Below are 15,598 nucleotides of genomic sequence, written 5' to 3' on the forward strand. Positions count from 1 at the left end.
GGTAGAAGGGAGGGGTGGAGTGCAGAGGAAGCTGGTAGGATGATCTATAAGAGGACGGGCTCATTGTAATGGCTGGAATGGATTAAATGAAACGGTATCAAACACATCAAACATACGGAAACCACGTTTGACTCCGTTCCATGAATTCCATTCCAGCCATTACACAGAGCCCGTCCTCCTATTGCTCCTCCCACCAGCCTCCTCTGATGGAGAGACAGACGCAGACATTAGGCAGAGACGAGCGGGTCGATATAGGGTGGGGCTGGCCTGTCTAGGATCCGCCCCTTTGTCACTATGACTGACAAGTAGGCAAGAAACCTATGGGTCAATCAACCCGGGCTGTGGCACAACCCTGGGGACCGGCCTCTGACGTGACGCTGTGACAGGCACCTAGGAACCTGTCAGTCAATGATGGTAATGTGACATGATCAATAAATTGTCCAGCTCTCAATGAGTCCCCTACGCGTTATCTATCCTGTGGTTTAATGAAACATACGGGGACGACATAGACAGTTTTAAACTGTAGCACTTTCACATGGAAATAAACGTCGAATTTAGCAGTGCATTTGAATTTTTAAACACAGAATACTGATTCATAATCCCACCAGTTTTTCTTTGTTCTTTCTCTCGATCTACATGATTCTCCATCTACAGCTTTTGCCCTTGCTTTCTCTCCGTCAAGCACTGACTCAGGCTCACGTTTACTCCATCCTTCTCCATCTCTCTCAGTTATTAATACATCCTCCCACTAAAGTTTGTACAAACTTCACTCTCCCATGTTCTGATACTTGCCTCTAGTTTGTTTAAGGAGTGATAGACTGGGCAATTTATGCGTGTGGTGCCTGGCCTCATCTCCTTCTAAGGGTTTGGTGAGCAATTTTAGTGTGTGTGTGTGGGGGGGGGGGGGTTTATGTGGCTATGTATGCATATTTGTGTGAAAGACAAACCAGCAGTCCTGGACACATGATGATAGACGGATATCTACTCTCCCTCCCCCTCTCCCACTGTCCATCATTAATTTGTTCATGTCTGTCTCTCTGCCTCTGCTTCTCTATCCAGGTGGGCGATGCCATGCGGAGAATGCAGGAGAGAAACAACATCGGCAAGGTGATCCTCATCACCGAGCCCATGCCAGAGGAGGAGAAGAAAGAGGAGAAGAAGGAGGACAAGAAAAAGGAGGACAAGAAGAAAGACGACAAGAAGAAGGATGACTCCAAGAAGGAGGACAAGAAAGAAGAGAAGAAGGAAGAGCCGAAGAAGGAGGAGAAAAACGAGGAGAAAAACGAGGTGAAGAAAGAGGAGAAGAAGGAGGAGCCCAAGAAAGAGGAGAAGTGAGAGTGAGGGATTGGTGGATGGATGGATAGTCAGGCAGGCAGACCATCGGGGAGCTCTTGTCCTGGGAGCAGGGGTTTGGTTTGGGAGGGGGTGACAGGGCAGGGGAAATGTGGTGGGGGAGGGAAAGGGAGGTGTGGTGTGTGTGGGTTGGACTTGGGAGAGCGGGGGATGGGGGTGGGCTTTATAGACTCATTGCACAGCAGTCAATCTGTCATCCCTACCATCTTCTCTCAGACCCCTCCCCAGTCCACTCTGACAGCGAATGCTCAGGCCTGGGCCTATACCCAGCCCTCCCCCTCTTCCCCTCTCTCTCCTCCCCCACTCAAGCAAGGGTCACTTTATTTCTGAATCCCTCACCCTCCCTCATCCCCAGTGCACCTTAATGATAGCCGGGCTCACAAAACAGTTCCCGCCCTCACCTCGCCACCATGGGAAAATGACCACTACTATATGCTCTCCTATGACTCATGTCATAACAGTCTGAAGGTGTTGCCTGTTGAGACCCCAGAGAGAGAGTCAGAGAGAGAGAGACACAGAGGGACAGTGTGGGTATAATGCCCAGGCCTGGGGCGCATCACTGTTGCCTAGACAATGATAATTCGACCCATTCCAACTCACACAGTGCCCCTCCTCCCTCCATGTCCCTCTCCATGTCAACTCCCACTATGCTAGATTGCCCTGCGCTGACTTCCACCTGCCACCTCTCCTTCCTCTCCCTCTACTGAGTTCCCCCTACCTTCCCCCTCTCCCTGTGGTATAAACCCACAGACAGACAGACAGAACCACACCCACCCACCATCTCACATACGGTCCAGTGTTGTGTTATGTCACTGTGCATGAGTCAGTCAGTGTTTGCTTGTCTGTGATTGGCTATCAGCTCCCCTGGAGATGTTTGCATGGCTGTGTGATGCTTGACTCCAAAGCCAGTGGTTACAGAACTCCCCTGTCAATCCCCACTACCCACTCTTTATTTAAGTATATGAAGAAAGGTTAGTGGCACATCCCTTAAATGCCATGGCACTTCTAGTATCACACAGCTCCACCTCACAGCTGAGCCCACACTACATGTCCCATAATCCTAGAGGTGACACACTAGAGACCAGACAATAGCGTGTGACAGGATGAAGCTCCAGACAGAGAATTAATGAGCCATTTGGTCCAGTACTAAATAGGGAGGGAGAAATCAGGGCTTAGTTTTGGTGCTCTGTACACACACTGATGTTTCTAATGAACCAACTGTTGGCAAGCAGCGCACAGTGCCAATTAGGAGAGAAAATAGTTTCTCTTCAAACAAGGGGCACACACACACACACACACACACACACACACACACACACAGGACGATGTGTTCAAAGAGGCAGTGTTGTGTAGAGACACTAAGACATTTGAATGGAGTAAGATAGAGTGAATGCCGCCCAGTTCCTTGATATCAGACCCTGTTCCTCCCCTGACATTCCACTCCTTTCACAGTGACCGCTCGCCTGTCGTTTGCCCTGATCTGGAACAGGCGGGTTTAGAAGGGTAAAAAACTCCTGCTGGTGTGCATTCTCACCCATCCCTCCCCCTTCTCCTTTCTCTCCATCGCTCTCTCTCTCTCTGGTCGGCATAGCAACAGGCAACAGGCTCGTCAGAGATGGCGCTGTGGTCTATTTCTCAGTCTATCTGAGTGAGCGAGTGAGTGAGTGAGCAGTATTACAGAGCAGTAAAGTGGCTAATGAAACCCCCGGCTTTAGTATTAAAGCTGTAGTACAGAGCAGTAAAATCAGGCTAACATCCTAGTTACTACACTCTGGAAATATTTCTCTTTGTATCACTATATTATGAGGACATTCAAATCCCATATAGTCTGTGTGGGGGTGGCACACCTCGGGCCACAATCAATAGTTGGCCTCTCCCATACGAATGCACTGCTGCCCCTTGTGGACATAATTTAGAACAGCAAGACTGGTTTTCAGAAGTTGATTATAGGGGACCCCTTTGTATCAATGAAGCAGGGTTTTGTTTTCGACCTCCTCTAAATTATATTGAATGAATCTGATACTCGTTCTCACGTCAGAGATGAATTGTCTATAATACAATATGGACGGAAGCTAAACCTGTTATGAGCAGGAGTCCTGCAGTACGGACTTCAAAAACACCCCACTACTCTCCCATTTGGAAAGATGTGAGAATCCATGCCCTTCACACACTTGCCTGTCTGCCTGCCAGTCTGTCTGTGAAGAGTCTCAAATGGTGACTAGTGACTTTGTCAAGAGGTTGTTGTGTTAGCATGAGTGGCCTCCCTCATGTTGTGTGTCAGTCATTGTGTGTGAAGATGTGTGTGTCCTCAGGTCGTTTGTCAGGTTACGAAAAAAGACTCCCACCTGCCCCTCCTCAACCCCATTACAACCTCCCCTTCCTTACACTCTTTATCTTCACAGCTGTCTAGCTCTAATCCTCTCTTTCTCTCGCTCCTCCCCTTCTCTGATGAGGCCAATGTTAACAGGACAGTTGGTATAGGTATTTTGCACTCTGCTCGCTGATCTTAATGCACTTCCAGGCGTGGCAGTCCCACTCCAGTCCCGCTGGCTCTGAATCCGCTCCGTTCTTTCCCCACTCAAAGAGACCATACTGTATCTGCTGAAACTCACTGGAAGTACAGCGGAAGTGACACTTTTGCATGCACGCGAAACACAAGCACACATCTCCTCCTCTACCCTCTGCCAGCTTCTCCTGGGTGGCAGCTCAAGTCATACCATTCATTCATCCGGGGCTGTGAAAGGGACGACCCGGTGTAGCGGGGACAGCAGTGGGCCTGGGACTGAGTGTGAGTGCCATGCCGGTGTGGGGAGTGACTGTGTTCTGTCAGGCTCTGGTTAGTGTTCTTTTCTGATCTGCTGGGCTCCTTCTGTGAACCTGTGGACGGTGTTTCTGTTTTCTGAATGCCATGTGAGAAGCTAATGCTTCAGTAAAAGGATGTTTTACTTAATATGTTCTTTTTTTTTGGTTTGACCTATGTTTTTTTTTGTTTTGTTTTCCAAGGGGTTTAAAGTTCAAAGTTCATACTCTTTACGGTGGGACCTGCCTAACTACATTCCTTTTCAATGTGATGAGCCTTTCTGTTGGGCCTGACCATTTGTGCCAAAACTGTATGTACTCCTCTGTCAATGCCTTGACTACAACGGTGCATTCAATGAAAAGGAGAAGGAAAAAAAATGTTTTGGGGTACTTTTCCTATGACCTTGTAGAAAAACAAAAACAATCTGTGTATGATTTCTGTCGCAAATGCTTATGGGTGCTGATAGAATTTTGCTACAGTTTACAAAAGGTTTTAGTCATTTCTGATTGGTTGGGGTCTTGCTCTCATGACTCGATCCTAACACACACATACACAGACACACAGACACACTACCTTGTTGAGAGGCACCTCCCTCCATATCCAAACTCCTCACAGTCCTCGCTGATCTCAGATCAGTGAAATGTGTCAATAGAGTATTATCAGGCCTCAGACGTCTACAACAACAAACTGACGCCCACATCAGTCGACAGGCCTATGCGTTAACAACCACACCATGTAATCTCCATAACAGGGATGAGTGCATGGACAAGGTGCATGGACGATTAGGCTGCACAGCAAAGCACACAAACTACAATCTTCTTAGAATTGCAACCAAAAAACCCTAAAAAGATAAATAAAACATCCATTCAAAAATATACATAACCAGGTGAATCATGGACCATTTCTTTCATCCACCTCTCTAGTTTAGCTTTGTGAACACCACCATACTTCGGTTTCCTGTTTCTCTTAGCCTGACTCCAAATGGTTTGTATGGGATGAGAGAGAGTGAGGTAGCAGATGTGTAGCGGATGTCATAGCGAGGCCATATTTCACAGCTGCACAGATAGAAACGCAGCTCTAGATCTGTCCCAGACGCAACATATCCGCCCGAAAGCCGATCCCAGTTCACATACAGCCTGTTGGTCTCAGACATTCCACTATCCTCTATTGCACCTCGAGAGCTCTTTGGTTCTAGTCAATTATCAGTTAGCCAAAGCCCCGCCCTCTCCCCTCTCCATACACACACTCATCACACCATACGCACACATCACATTAACATCTGGAATTAAATTGCATGCATCCAATGGCATGTGGTGCAGAGATTATATGTCATTTGATTCAATGTTTTTCTTCCTGTTTGATAAAACCAAAAGGTCTCTTAGATGAACTCAGCTGCAGCACACGGGTGGGTGGGTGGGTGGGTGTAGTGAGTGGCTAGGGCGTGGGGTGTAACTGGGTGTCAGAGAGGACAGGATGAATCTGATGTTGGCTGTGCCTGAGCCCTAACCCACTCCTCCCAACCCCTAGTGCCCGATTGCTTTTCCAGCTTGGTGAATTTACGTTGTGTGTCAGCTTGAATTGCTTTTCCAGCCAGACACACATTCTTATGCAAGAGCTCTAAAACCAGCGATGATCCTTCAAGAAACTAGGGCATTTCATGCATCGGAAAACATCACAGCTCCCAGCTGTATTGTTCTAGATAACAGGGTTCCTTTGATTGGCAGGTCTTAATGTCACTGTTTCACATGGTTTCTCACAGGTCATTCCAAACAGCTTCCCTTACTCTTGATCAGAAATGACTACATTTGAGTACATCTGTTCTTCGTTTTTCTCTCTCTCACACACACTATATCGTCCTCCTTTCCAGTCTTATGTCAATCGCAGTGCTTGGTGGAGTGTATTCCTAGTTAGAAAGAGAATCCCAGTCTGACGGTTGTTACCACATCCAGAGCCGTACAGCCCCCACCCATCCTCCCCACACACACCCCCCCCCCCCTTCCCTAAAAGAAAACCACCCAACCATTTCTGGCTGTCTCTGGCTCTTCATTAGCAATCACTAAAAACTGTTGCCATGTGCCAACTACCAACATATTCCACGACTCTATAGAAATGCTGTGAGTGTCTGGTGCATTTGGCTAGGTTTGTTACGATATGTATAGTACACTAGGATCTGTGTGTAGGTGACCTGGAAAAAAGGCACGTGTGTGTGTATAGTTCATTATTCCTTCCACTGTATAGTTCAGTAGTGGCTCTGTGCAGAGGGAGTCCCTTTCCACCCTCATCATCACGGTGCCAACAGCAGCCAAATCCCTGCACCTATACCTGCTCCCCCCCCCTCTCCTCACTGCACCCACTCCCATTCCCCCTCCTCTTCCCCCATCTGACACTGTCAAGTCAGCCTCATAACGAGATGCACATGAACCCGTCTATGGGAAAGCTTCAGAAAAACAGGTCCATTGTCACTTTCCCGTCCAGACAGCTCAGTTTCCACACACGGTTTACTGTGAGACAGCTATTCTACCTACACGTTGATTTGTTTGCTAGGTTTTCATTCCTTCTCTCTTTCTGTCTATAGTGTTGTTTTCGTTCCTTCTGTCTATAGTGTTGTTTTCGTTCCTTCTGTCTATAGTGTTGTTTTTGTTCCTTCTGTCTATAGTGTTGTTTTCGTTCCTTCTGTCTATAGTGTTCTATTCCTTCTATTAAGTTGTCCCCACTTTGTTTTTTAAACCCTTTGAATTGATGCTGCTTCTGTGCTTGACTGGGTTTTACTGCGTACGTGGTGCCATGCTGTCCACAGTATGGGCTCTAGAGCTTGTAATGCTTCAATGTGTAATGTTACCATATGCCTTACATGTTTTCCAGGACTAATAAAAATGCATAACGGGAAGAAAAAAAAAAGACGACCTGGAGCTGTGGCTTTGTTACTGTGTTATTAGGATGTTACTGTGAGGAAACAATATGGAACTGCAATTCCTTGATATTTCATGGCTCATGTTTTGAGTGTGTTTACATAATGAATGGGAATGCTATCAGCTGTGGGAGTACAGAAAAGATATGGACGGTACGCGGTTACAGTAAGATAAAGACGGGAATGTTCACTGTCAGAAATCTCTGGAGATCCAAAACACGGTACAGCTCAAATAAACAATAGCTGCCAGGACTAATATTGGTCCAATAACAATAGTTGCTCAAACACTTTTGTGTCACTATCATCCATAAAATATCTGTGTAAATCAACTGGTCCTGATTAAGCATGAACAACAGTACAACTATAAAACTCTTAAGAACCAAAAGGACTTCTCTCGTTGGCTTATTACTATACAGACTCACACAAGCGTTCCACATTTCTTGGGAGTCTAGGGACACAGTGCAAAATACATACAGATTCAATTCTTACAACACCGGATAGAAACAAACACCTTGATTAAAAACATGGATAAGACTATCCTTGTCAGGTTTTGTTTTGGTCTTGAGACTTGGCAGGGGCCTCCTCAATCCCATGAGCCCTCAGTACCTCAGACAGTCGACTCAGATAGGTGGAGTCTGGATAACCATTCCTGTGTGGACACAAAATTACATTATAGCGTATATCTCAAATGGCACCCTAATTCTATAGTGCACTGCTTTTGACCAGAGCTCAATAGGGCTTTTCTTACATAGGTTACATCCTAAATGGCACCATACTCCCAAAAGTAGTGACCTATAAAGGGAATAGGGTGGCATTTGGGACACACACTAGGTAATAAAATGACCAGCACATAACACTGACCCCTGACTTTCTGCTCTTTACTGTTGCTATTTCAGTCGAGAGCCACTAATGGGTACTGTGACTCCAGTACTCACCCAGACTTGCCCCCCTGCAGGCTGGTCTTGTGGGGGATGCTGTCCCAGCTGACCCTGGCCCCTGGCTCCCTGCCCGTCACAGTGAAGGTGAGGCCTAGCCTGAAGGCTTTCTCCAGCCGCGGTAGGAGTTTCCTGGTCCTCTCACATAGGGGAAGGTAGGCCTCAAATACTCCCCCCCGAAATGCAGAGCCAGGCGAGGGGTGGCCCCTCTACAACAAGAGAGGGACATGTGGCAGATAGTGGGGTGTGTTCCAGATTGTAAAAGCCACCAGACAGTGTTAGGAGAAACATGACAGAACTTAGAAATGCAAAGCAAGCAATTACTGACAAGGAATACTTAAGACTTAACATTTTGATATACCGTAATTCCGGACTATAAGCCGCAACTTTTTCCCCAGCTTTGAACCTCGCGGCTTAAACAATGACGCGGCTAAAAAAAAACATTCTGTGACGTGCTCAGTTTTTTGGCGGCATGAAGCTTTCATTAGACCAGTGAAATTGCCGAACGGGTTAAGGTCAAACTACTTTTTTGTTTACTGATTAGATTAAATCGAGCGCTCTCAAACTTCCCATCATTCTGATTACGGTAGTCATTTTGTCACCCTCATCATGGCAAAGACACGGAGAAATGCATATGATGCAGCTTTCAAGTTGAAGGCGATTGATCTGGCTGTTGGAAAAGGAAATAGAGCTGCTGCATGGGAGCTTGGTCTTAATGAGTCGATGATAAGACGTTGGAAACAGCAGAGTGAGGAATTGACTCAGTGCAAAAAGACAACTAAAGCTTACTGCAAATTTTTTATTTTTTGTTACAAGCCGTGTTTCGTTAAAGCCTATTTATTTTTGTTACAAGCCGTGTTTCGTTAAAGCCTGTGTAAAGTTCATTTGTTTCAATGTACCGGTAGGCACCTGCGGCTTATAGACATGTGCGGCTTATTTATGTTCAAAATAATATATATTTTTTAAATTCAGTGGGTGCGGCTTATATTCAGGTGCGCTTAATAGTCCGAAAATTACGGTAAGCTGATTTAATAATGCCAAGAGTGCATTTGGACAGTTGACATGACACGTTTAAAATGTCAACTGTAATTGGCTCATCAGATAGCCTGGTAGAGAAGTCTTGCCCTTACCCCCTGAATGCCATCTGGGATGCAGTAGGTGATCTTAACGACAGGGTCTCTGCCATGGCCTGGCAGGGTGAAGGGCATCTCAGAGTAGCTCATGTTACCCTGGACGCCTTGTGGAACTGCCACCTCAGCCTTGGGGCAAACCCTACATTGGACGTGGACTTTGAGAAGGCACTGTGGGCACAGGGTCACCCCACACCCTGTCCTCTTCACTGACGCCCCACTCTCCCCACACACACAGATCTGTGTCCGTGCCCCAGACAGACTAGACCTTCCCGGGCCGTGACGTGTTAGAGCTCCCCCTGATCCTGACCTCTCCTGGTTCTCTGCCCCACTAGACTGTCTGTTGTTGTCCTTCTGGGTCACTCTGGATCTCAGGTTGCTTTCGTTTGGGGGCGTGACCATGTCTTGATTGGTACCGCCGCCATTCACCGCTCCCGGGCTTCCTCCGTTGCCTATCGCTGAATGGCTTAGAAATGTGTCAGTCTTGCGCCCGTCTGCCTCCGTGGTCCCTCCCCTCTCCACTTTCTCCTTTATGACAGGGTCTTTCCTCACTGGTGATTGGCTAACAACTGTGTTCTTGTGTTCTGATTCGCTGTTCCTCGTCCTCTTGGAAGAATCACTCCTCTGGATGTTTTTCTTCTCCCTGTTGGCACCAGGCCCCTCCTCTCCCCCTCTCTGAGTCTCAGACATCCGCTGAGGGCTATTGGTCTGAAACTGTGTGGAGTTCTGGAACCCCTTCATCTGAAATGAACTGGACTGATTCAAAGTGGAGGTAGAGGGGACAGAGAAGTCCTCTTCTCCCCCCCTCTGGCCTGTCTCTCCAGGGAACACCTCCCTCAGTGCTGCCCCCACTTGAGAGCACAGCTGTTTGGGGCCAATCAGAAACACGCTATCTCTCATTGTCTGGATGGAGACCTTCTTGAACCGTTGCCTGACCTCAGCACAGCACACCTCTAACGTCTCATCTGCTGGGTCAGACACGCCTAACTCAGCCAGAGGCAACTCCTGCAAACAGAAGTCTGTCTTCACCATGGCAACCAGTTTCTGCATCTCCAACTGACAGGTGCTCACCACAGATGACTCCGCCCCCATAAGGATAACAGTGATGTCACTGCTTTTGTCTGATTGGCTCTCCCTCATATGCAGGTCAGAGGTTATGTCCTGTATACGGGTGGCGTAGGCCTCCTTCATGTAATTCCATATCACCATGGAAATGGTTAACTCTGCACTGTAGGCATTTCTCCTGTCCAAGCTATTGGACCGCCTGGCTCTGGTTGTAGCCTTCTCAGCCTCACTCTGTCCTGGGTCCTGGACCTTGGACCTGGCCCGACCCGAGAAACTACTGGCCCGCTTTAGGGTGGATCCTGACCCGGATGTTGAGATGGTGGTGGGGATGGTGCTGCCCCCTGACAAGGTGTTCAGAGTTGAGGTGAATGGGGCTGTCTCACCCTGCTGCCCAACGTGTGTTGGTATTGAGCTCAGGAAGAGTCCATTCTCCATAGAGGAGGGGGTGAACAGGGGTTCACCTCTCTTGAACAGTATATCCTCTCCACTACTCTGTGTACCTGGCCTGGAGAGTCCCCCAACACCTGACCCTGCTCTGTCTAAGCCAAACAGGTCATGGCCTAACATGGGTCCAAGGCCCGGTCGTATACTTGGAGATGTGTCCCCTACCGTCACTGTGTCCCTAGGTCTGGTTCCTAGCCCAGCCGGCCCTAATGCCTTGAAGCGGGGGGCAAACTTATACCCTCGGGCACCCTCTGTCCTCCTCTCCGTCTCATATTGCTTTAGCAGCTTATCTACCCTGGCATCCAGGGGTGTTCCTGCTGTGGAGGAGAGAGTGGGTTTGAGTCTCTCCTCTTCCCCTGGCTTGGAGGAACCAGATGTGGATGAGGGAGATCGTAACAAGCTGGCTACATCCTCCACCGCCTCCTCTCTCTCCCCCAGGAGGAGGAACTGTTTAGCTTCGGACACATCGCTGCTGTTGCCAACTATGTAGATGTTCCGATCATCCTCACTGAGCAGCAGCTTGGGCAGCCTGACCCGCAGGACCTCCATGGCCCTGGACAGGCCTCCCCTGGGCGAGAGGACGCTCTTGGGCAGCTGGGCTCGCCGGAGCCTGGCCTCGTTCTCCTGGTAGAGCCGGCTCAGGTCCCCACGAGCCCCCCTCAGACGCTCCAGCTCCTGCCCAATGTCCCCCACCCCGGGGACTCTCTGTAGGAACAGGGTGGTCACCCCCTCTGCGGTCACGTCCACCACCTCTACCCCATGCTGGGTGAGGATCTCCTGGTACTCCTCTCCACACTGCCTCTGCAGGTACTGGAACAAGTCTGCATCCATGATCAGGGAGAGGTCCTCTTCCACCATGGGGGGTTCCTCAGACAGACACAGACCCACAGCACCCACCTCTGCCTGGGATGTCCCCTCCCCCTCCCAGCCCTGACCTCCAGACGTAAAGTCCCTATGTGGGCCTGAGCCTAGATCACTCTGCTCATCACCTCTCCTGTGATAGTCTGTCGCCTCCTGGGTATGAGTCCTCTTCGCTTGGCCCCTAGTGCCTCTAGTAAGGACTCCCAGAACATCATTGGCCCCAGGTGGGGGTGTGTCTGTGGAGGCCAGGGCCACAGGGAGCCCCAGGATTTGGACCAGTGCAGCCAGGACCTGGGAGTAGAGGCCCTGCAAGGTGCAGAGCTGCTCTGGGTTGTTATAGTGGATCTGGACATCATGACTCCTGTCAAGGCTGGTCAATGCTGCCTTTCCTCCAGGTAGCTGGCTGTAGTCCACAGTAACAGACATGCTCAAGATGACCTGAACGGGAGAGGGAGAGGGGGAGAAAGAGGGAGAACATGTAAGTCTAAACAAAACGTGTCGCCTTATTCCAAATATCGTGTCAACAACATACCTTATTTGGGTCCAGGTCTTTGTGAGGTTCACTCAAGGTGAGTTCATACTTCTTCCCGTCCACCTTCAGAATGTGTCGGCCATGTTGAAGCACGCGCCTTGCCACTATGCAGGGTCACCAGAGTACAAGAGCTAAATCAATCTCAGTCAGAGAAACACCCTTACTAAGCACTCCTGCCCCTGGCCTCTCCTTGAAATGTATGCCAACACCCGAGCTCACAGTTAATCGATGGTGACAGGCCATGAAGCATAATACCTTGCATTTCATAGTTCATTTGCAAATGGATGCAAAATGAAGTTTAAAAAGAGTGGCTATGGTCAACGAGCCAGATGGAAATCTACTGCTAAGGAACTTAGCAGTGGCAACGACATACTGTAGTTGTTACTTTATGACTCTACGTTATGGTGAAATAGTCCATTTATCACCATCAAGTCTCCAATCTCCTGATCTCTTCTCTCTACCAATTCATCATTCACATTCTATCCCCGATGCACCTCACCCCTCCCCTCCCTGGAGCCTCAGACACATTATATGCACGTGCACACACACACACCTACTGACCTCCAATGTCCTCAAAGGTGATGAGGGCAGAGCCGGGTGTTGCCTTGACAATGGTGACAGATGCTATTTCCCCTCCTCCATTCCTGGCCCTCAGGAAGTAGATGTACAGCTTGTCTGTCAGCCGGTCCTCCTTTAAATCAGTGGGCAGGCCACTCACCCTCACTGTCCTGCACAGTTCCGCCATCTGCTGGGCAAAACCGGGTTACTGACATACAGGAGGAATACATAGGTGGGTATACCAAGCCAAGTCTCCCTTCAACCAAAACCACTGATCGTAAATTGTCAATACATTTGTCATTGCCATGTAATAGGCCAACATAACCATTTTTTTGTGGGGGTTATCGGGATATTTAATGAAATGACACCCTATACTGGACGTTGCCACGAAACTTCATCAACATAATCAACAGAAACGTTGTTTTATTCAACTGCTGTGTCAACGGAGGTCATTGCTATGGAAACAGCTTGAGATACCGTTGATGTTGATAGTATACTGTAAAGAGAGATGTGCGAACTGACTGCTTGAGGTTCAAGTAGGGTCCACAAAGAGCAATCGAGCAGTAGGCACAGTATGCCTCAAATCACTTTCATCCACTGTTTCAGAAATAAATTCCCTTCCCGCTCTATAAAAGAGACCATCACTTTTACCATCAGATCACAACATCTGTGAAAATCAAAGGAATGGGTAAGTGTGACCACGGAGACTGAGAAAATGAAACTTCAAGGAAGTGCATAAATCCAACTACACAATTTAAAATGACCTCAAAAAGTAGAGCTCTTCAAAGGCATTGCTTTTTTTCACAACGATATCAACGCAAATATCCTTACCTTACCTTTTTAGAAGCCTCTCATGTCTCTCGTTTAGCACCAAAGACGTGGACGTACTTCACTTGCATGTTGTTGAAAACATGGATGGAAAGTGAAACTGTATGACGTAGGAACTTGAGAGTTAAGCTTGTTGTTGTTCTTCATTGCAAACGCCAGGGGGCGAACAGAAGGCCAGGTTCACAGGTCCAAAAATGAATCAATGCATTGGTCAATTGAAAACCTAGATTATAATTGTCTAGTAATGAGATACATTTGTTTTTCAACAAAGTGTGTGTGTGTGTGTGTGTGTGTGTGTGTGTGTGTGTGTGTGTGTGTGTGTGTGTGTGGACATGGACGTGTTTAACTACACTTGTGAGGACCAGAAGTCTCGACAAGAATACTAAATGAACAAACATTTGACCAACTGGGGACATTTTGTTGTTCCCCACAAGGTCAAATGCTATTTCTAGGGGGTTTAGGGCTAAGGTTAGAATTAGTGTTAGAATTAGGTTAAGGGTTAGAGTTAGGAGTTAGGGTTAGTTTTAGGGCTAGGGTTAGGAGCTAGGGTTACGGTTAAGGTTAGGTTTTCGGGTTAAGGCTAGGGTTAGGGCGGCACACAATTGGCCCAGCCTCATCCGGGTTAGGGAAGGGTTTGGCCGGGGTAGGCCATCATTGTAAATAACAATTTGTTCTTAATTTGCTCTTAACTGACTTGCCTAGTTAAATAAAGGTTAAATAAAAAAATAAAAAGGATAAGGGTACAGGTTAGGCTTAGAATTTTAAATAGGACTGAATTATGTGTCCCCACAAGGTTAGTTATACAAATCAAATCAAATTGTATTTGTCACATGCACCGAATGCTTACTTACAAGCCCTTAACCAACAATGCAGTTCAATAAATACTATGTACTAAATAAACTTAAGTAAAACGTTTTTTTTTAAGTAACACAAGAAAATTACATAACAATAATGAGTCTATATACAGGGGATACCGGTACCGAGTCGATATGAAGGGGGTACAGATTAGTCGAGGTCATTTGTAAAGTGACTATGCATAGATAATAAACAGTGAGTAGCAGGAGGGTAAAATCAAAGGGGGGGCTCAATGTAAATAGTCCGGGTGGCCATTTGATTAATTGTTGAGCAGTCTTATGGCTTGAGGGTAGAAGCTGCTAAGGAGCCTTTTGGTCCTAGACTAGCCGCTCCAGTAATGCTTGCCATGCGGTAGCAGAGAGAACAGTCTCGGACTAGGGTGTCTGGAGTCTTTAACTATTGTTTTGGCCTTCCTCTGACACCGCCTAGTATATACAGTTGAAGTTGGAGTTTGGCGTAATTAAAACTCATTTTTCAACCACTACACAAATTTCTTGTTAACAAACTATAGTTTTGGCAAGTCGGTTAGGACATCTACTTTGCGCATGACACAAGTAATGTTTTCAACAATTGTTTACAGACAGATTATTTCACTTATAATTAACTGTATCACAATTCCAGTGGGTCAGAAGTTTACATACACTAAGTTGACTGTGCCTTTTAACAGCTTGGAAAATTCCATAAAATGATGTCATGGCTTTAGAAGCTTCTGATAGGCTAATTGACATCATTTGAGTCAATCGGAGGTGTACCTGTGAATGTATTTCAAGGCCTACCTTTAAACTCAGTGCCTCTTTGCTTGACATCATGGGACAATCAAAAGAAATCAGCCAAAAATTGTAGACCTCCACAAGTCTGGTTCATCCTTGGGAGCAATTTCCAAACGCCTGAAGGTACCACGTTCATCTGTACAAATAATAGTACGCAAGTATTAACACCATGGGACCTTTCAGCCAACATACCACTCAGGAAGGAGACCCGTTCTGTCTCCTAGAGATGAACGTACTTTGGTGTGAAAAGTTCAAATCAATCCCAGAACAACAGCAGAGGACCTTGTAAAGATGCTGGAGGAAACAGGTACAAAAGTTTCTATATCCACAGTAAACGAGTCCTATATCGACATAACCTGAAAGGCCGCTCAGCAAGGAAGAAGCCACTGCTCCAAATCCGCCATAGAAAAGCCAGACTACGGTTTGCAACTGCACATGGGGACAAAGATCATACTTTTTGGAGAAATGTCCTCTGGTCTGATGAAACAAAAATAGAACTGTTTGGCCATAATGACCATCGTTATGTTTGGAGGAAAAAGGGGGAGGCTTGCAAGCCGAA

General features: G+C 47.3%; 2 protein-coding genes across 5 annotated transcripts in view; one reads left to right on the forward strand and one right to left on the reverse strand.

Moving 5' to 3' along the window:
* The window catches only part of LOC106607262 (synaptic vesicle membrane protein VAT-1 homolog), a 40,118-nt gene extending 33,067 nt beyond the window's left edge, over positions 1-7,051 (forward strand). Inside the window, exon 6 of the mRNA XM_014204055.2 lies at positions 1,060-7,051. Within this exon, the coding sequence (XP_014059530.1) occupies positions 1,060-1,335 (276 nt within the window). The 3' untranslated portion in view covers positions 1,336-7,051. The remainder of the gene's footprint in view (positions 1-1,059) is intronic.
* Positions 6,714-13,646, reverse strand: LOC106607261 (uncharacterized). 4 transcript variants are annotated; one of them, XM_014204054.2, is made up of 6 exons: positions 13,418-13,646; positions 12,590-12,773; positions 12,029-12,132; positions 9,127-11,934; positions 7,997-8,205; positions 6,714-7,710 (listed from the first exon to the last, which is right to left on the reverse strand). In XM_014204054.2, the coding sequence occupies exons 2-6, from the start codon at positions 12,771-12,773 to the stop codon at positions 7,605-7,607; spliced, it is 3,411 nt and encodes a 1,136-aa protein (XP_014059529.2). In that variant the 5' UTR covers positions 13,418-13,646; the 3' UTR covers positions 6,714-7,604. The 4 variants fall into 4 exon arrangements, with proteins under 4 accessions (XP_014059529.2, XP_014059528.2, XP_045576553.1 ...); XM_014204053.2 differs by having other exon boundaries at positions 13,423-13,536; XM_045720597.1 differs by having other exon boundaries at positions 12,590-12,794; positions 13,423-13,480.
* Positions 13,647-15,598: the final 1,952 nt, after the last annotated feature.

This window comes from Salmo salar, chromosome ssa06 (assembly GCF_905237065.1).
Source record: "Salmo salar chromosome ssa06, Ssal_v3.1, whole genome shotgun sequence".
In the NCBI taxonomy this organism is placed as follows: Eukaryota; Metazoa; Chordata; class Actinopteri; order Salmoniformes; family Salmonidae; genus Salmo; species Salmo salar.

Excerpts from the sequence above, each read along its gene's own strand:
- LOC106607261 (XM_014204054.2), bottom strand. The coding sequence starts at position 12,773 with ATGGCGGAACTGTGCAGGACAGTGAGGGTGAGTGGCCTGCCCACTGAT. Across the intron at positions 12,133-12,589 it reads CACCTTTGAGGACATTGGAG|TGGCAAGGCGCGTGCTTCAA; the intron begins GTCAGTAGGTGT and ends GACCCTGCATAG. Across the intron at positions 8,206-9,126 it reads TCCCAGATGGCATTCAGGGG|AGGGGCCACCCCTCGCCTGG; the intron begins GTAAGGGCAAGA and ends CTCTTGTTGTAG.